This window comes from Enhydra lutris, unplaced genomic scaffold, assembly GCF_002288905.1.
Source record: "Enhydra lutris kenyoni isolate GAN:26980312 unplaced genomic scaffold, ASM228890v2 scaffoldscaffold16, whole genome shotgun sequence".
In the NCBI taxonomy this organism is placed as follows: Eukaryota; Metazoa; Chordata; class Mammalia; order Carnivora; family Mustelidae; genus Enhydra; species Enhydra lutris.
In genome coordinates, this window is record NW_019154100.1 from 9,465,428 (window position 1) to 9,470,120 (window position 4,693).

General features: G+C 34.1%; 1 protein-coding gene across 1 annotated transcript in view; it reads left to right on the forward strand.

Annotated features, from left to right (window-relative positions):
• LOC111147376 (core 1 synthase, glycoprotein-N-acetylgalactosamine 3-beta-galactosyltransferase 1) overlaps nt 1-2,951 on the forward strand; it is a 33,893-nt gene extending 30,942 nt beyond the window's left edge. Inside the window, exon 4 of the mRNA XM_022503381.1 lies at nt 2,515-2,951. Coding sequence (XP_022359089.1) covers nt 2,515-2,706 — 192 coding nt within the window. The 3' untranslated portion in view covers nt 2,707-2,951. The remainder of the gene's footprint in view (nt 1-2,514) is intronic.
• Nucleotides 2,952-4,693: the final 1,742 nt, after the last annotated feature.

Consider the following 4,693-nt stretch of genomic DNA (forward strand, 5'->3'; position numbering starts at 1 on the left):
GATGGGCTCGATCCCAGGACCCTGGGATCATGACCTGAGCCAAAGGCAGAGGTCTTAACCACTGAGCCACCCAGGCGTCCCAGCTGTTGTTTCTTAAAAGCATCTTTTTTTTTTCTTTTTAAAGATTTTATTGATTTATTCAACAGAGAGAGAGAGAGAGATCACAAGTAGGCAGAGAAGCAGGCAGAGAGAGAGGGGGAAGCAGGCTCCCTGCTGTGCAGAGAGCCTGATGTGGGGCTCGATCCCAGGACCCTGAGATCATGACCTGAGCTGAAGGCAGAGGCTTAACCCACTGAGCCACCCAGGCGCCCCTCTTAAAAGCATCTTTAAAATCTGTCTCTGTTCCTGGATTCTCTATATCTGATGATTTTTTACTTGACTTTCTTGAGTTTAGGTAGTAGCCATTATTATATGCAAAGAGCTATTTTGTTTCTAATAGTTATAGCTGTTTTTATTGCTTATAAATCTTAATAACAGTATCCATGTCATGTAGTAAAAAAACAGTAATGCCATAGAGTGAAACATAATGTAGTAAATCTTATTAAAAATATTATTGCAGTATTTCAGGGTCATATGAAGTTGCTTTCAGAGAGGATCAGCAATTTAAAATTCACAGCTATTGGTCTAGTCTTTTAGTTTAACATGTACTGCCCAGTATAGTAGCCATTAGCTAGGTACGACTATTGAGTACTTGAAATATGGCTAGACCAAATTTGAGATGTGCTGTCAGTATAAAATTCATTCCTGATTTTAAGAACTTACCACAAATAAAAAGAATGATTTCATTAATAATTTTTAAAATATTGATTGCATATTGGAAAAGAATAATATGGACTTATTCATTTGAAATATATTCAAATTAATTCCTTTTTTTTTTTTAACTTTTTAAATGTGGCTCCTAGATTTTAAATGGCATCATGGGGCTCACATGTATCTGTTGGATGGAGCTGGTTTGATGATCACAAGTTGACTTATCATTTTACTTTTCAGATTTGTTCCTATCCTTACATTGCCAACGGTGCTAAGAAGTAGGCACCAAATAATTTTCCAGTGCCTACACAGCTATCCAGAAACCCCAGATATCTGGTGTTTGTTTCAAAGGAAAGTGCAGAGAGAAGGCCAGAGAAGATGCAGTGGGTAATTCCCTGATAATTTTTACTGCATTGTAAGCTACTTACTTCCAAACATGAATTATTAAATGTTCAGTATGAACATTTAATAATTCATGTTTGGAAGTAAGTAGCTTACAATGGGACCTTGTCTCTGGGACCTTGTCAGAATATCTTTCTTCTTGGGTCCTTGCAAAGATACTAGATAGAATCTGAAGTTTTGTTGGAGTCACCTGGGTGAAACATTCTCTAAATATCAAAATAAACTTGTAACTGTTTAGTTCTGGGGCCAGTTTTGTGTTTCTTCTTCTTCTTTTTTAATGTTCTTGCTTTTTTTTTTTTTTTCTGTTTTTTTTTTTTTTTTTTTTTAATTATCTTGTTTTTGTCTTTTTTAAAACCTATTCTCATACCAGCTCTGTTAGGAATCTGAGAATTATATTTCTGGACAAATGTTTCACTCTGACTTACTTACTGAGGACCACCTAAATGTGATTATTTTGTCAATAATAATGTTGGCATTTATGGAGCATTTACTATAGGCCACGCTGGTTTCAAGCATTTTATATACATTATCTCCTTTAAGTAACCATCTTTTGCAGATAGGGAAATTGAAGCTTATAGAGGTTAAGTAACTGCCAAAAGTCATACACTAGTAGGTAGAATTTGACCCTAGTAGACAAACTTTGGATTCAAACTTAGATTTGACTCTAACTACTCCTCTCGTAAATACTATATTGTTTGGGTTGATATCCAGATGAAGTATTTGGTTGCACATAATGGGCAAGGATTTTGTAGTCATTGAATGCTTCAAAGTTGTCTTTCTAAGGTTGAGCCAAGCAAAAAGATAGAGAACATAGGAAGTTTAAAAGCAAAACTCGGAGGGCTGCCTGGGTGGCTCAGTGGGTTAAGCCTCTGCCTTCAGCTCAGGTCATGATCTCAGGGTCCTGGGACTGAGTCCCACATCAGGCTCTCTGCTAGGCAGGGAGCCTGCTTCCTCCTCTCTCTCTCTCTCTCTCTCTCTCTCTCTCTACTTGTGGTCTCTCTCTGTCAAATAAAATCTTTTAAAAAAAAAAAAAGCAAAACTCGGAAATAGAGCATCATTCTTTGTATAGCTGCCCCTTTCATTTGAAGAAGTCTCAAGAATTTTTTCGGTGAAAACATTATAGACTATGAGAGAATATGATTTCAGGTAGATATATTTTAGCAGTTTTCATGTTTAAGTCATGAAGAACTCTACAAACTCTTGGTTTCTTCCACAAGTCTAATAAATAGGTGCCTCTGCTTTACCTTGCCAACTTTGGTGCTTGGAATCTGTTAAAATTAATGTTTCCTTCATCAGTATGTGAATATTGTGTGTTAACTATGTGCTGTTTCTTAATGATGCCTGTTTCTGCTACTTTTTTAGGGTCCTGGTTGCTGTTCTGATCTTGCAGTTTCTTTTCACTATGTTGATCCTACAACTATGTATGAGTTAGAATACCTCGTTTATCATCTTCGTCCATATGGTTATTTATACAGATATCAACCTGCCTTACCTGAAAATATACGAAAAGAAGTAAGTCGAGATTACAAAAATGAAGATCCAAAAGTAAAATGAGAACCCTTGAAAGAAAAACACAAATGAAGAGGTAAAATGTTTAGCATTGCACTGAAGAACTTCTACATTTCTGATACAGAACACTGGAATCCCAGTGAGGAATTCTTTCTAAGTGAACATTCCATATTAGAAATCTTTCATATGAATGACTGTAAACTGAAGCTTTAAGTGAGCTGTGAAGTCTGTTAAAATGTGTTTTGATACAGTAATATATATATGTAATATATATATATTATATATATATATATATATATGAAAAACTTGTGTTTTTAAAATGGTGGCCAGGTGGGGACTAGAAACGAGATTTTTGTTTTCTATTCTTGACCACATTTATTATTTTCACTGAGAAACTAGGACACTTAAATTTTCTAAAACTACACTGCACATATTAATAACACACATGATGCTAAATAGGTCTGCCTTAAAGAAAATTTTAGGAGGAAATAGTGTTGCTTAATGTTATTCATAAACCCAAGACATGAGTTTATATTTGTAGTATGATATAAATGAACCAAACCCTTCCCCTCCACACACACTCACACATGCAGTTTTTGTCTAATGGAAATTTCCTGTGACTGTAATTGGCAGTATTTCTTCCAGACAAAGTAAAGTAAGAATGGCACTTGTCCTAAAGTGCATTAATAAACCACATTTTGAAATTATATGGGCCTCGACTGTATTATATACTCGGTTCTAATTAGTAATTAATGTTTTACTGAGTCCCTGTTGTCTCTTTTCTAAATATGTTTATCCTTGAATACAGTTTTAATTATTAATATTTATTTACTCAAAGCATTAATAGCATTCTATAAACATGCATTTTAAAATATTTTGTTCCCAAATTTACCCATTGTTAATTGTGGGTAACCAATAAATAGTAAATTTAATGCTATTTGGGGATGCCTTTCTTAGATCAGTGCCACTCTCAGGAATTAGTGTCATTTTAAGTTGATTATTTAAAACTCTTTCCAACTACATAATTATAGTTTCCTTTTGTTATCATCCTGTTGAGAGATGAGAATTTGTTTGTGCCTTTCATAACTTGTTTAAAGCAAAGTTTAGACATTCATTTTTAGGCTCTGAGGTGGCTATTAGCTGCACTGGCAAATTAACTTGAATGTACAATTTTCACCAGAGTTGATTAAAAATATTAGAAAAACAGAGTGCTTAAACAAAGTGAACTATGCCAGATATTAAAAGACCAAATACTTAATTCATGAAAATCAGCCTGAATTTTGATGCTGACTTACTATTTTGGGGTGGTTTTTTGTTTGGTTGGTTATTGGTTGGTGGGTTTGGTTTTTGGTTTGCCAGTAGATAATTCTAACAGAGCAGAACACCCAATTCAACACTGTCATCAAAAATATGTTCGTAAATATTTCATTCTGATTTTAGTGACCTATTTAAAGAATTTCTGGAAGGAAAGAAAATTTTAAGCTTTGTTGTCTTTAGTAGTATTATCTGAGTGTATCATAAAATAATATTTTGCAGACTTTCTATGAGATTATCTTAAATGTTACAAATGATTTACATTTTTTGTTTATCATTATGCAAATTTAACATGGCTATCATGCCATTGAATCTGCTGCTTAGCTGAAGAGTTTATATTTATTGTGCCAAAACATGTCAAAATTATGATCTCTTTGAATGGTATATATTGAGAGGATGTTCTTGGTGACGATTAGTGGTAATTATGGATTACCCTGTCCTGTCCACACATTGAAAAGTCCCACCAGTTTTTAACTTAAATTGTCTTTTGTTGTTTTCATGACACTGTTACCTGCCAGAATTTCAAGGCATTCATTCTTTTCTTTGAACAACTCTTCATCTTGGTGTGAATATGAATTTATTTGCAGTCCATATATGCTACTTTCTAAAAAACCTTAAAATTTACTCATAGGAAATTAACATTTTGATGAATCCTGGGGTCTGGAGTCAGGCTGCCTGGGTTTAAATTCTTGATCTATCACTTACTAAGTTTTGTAAC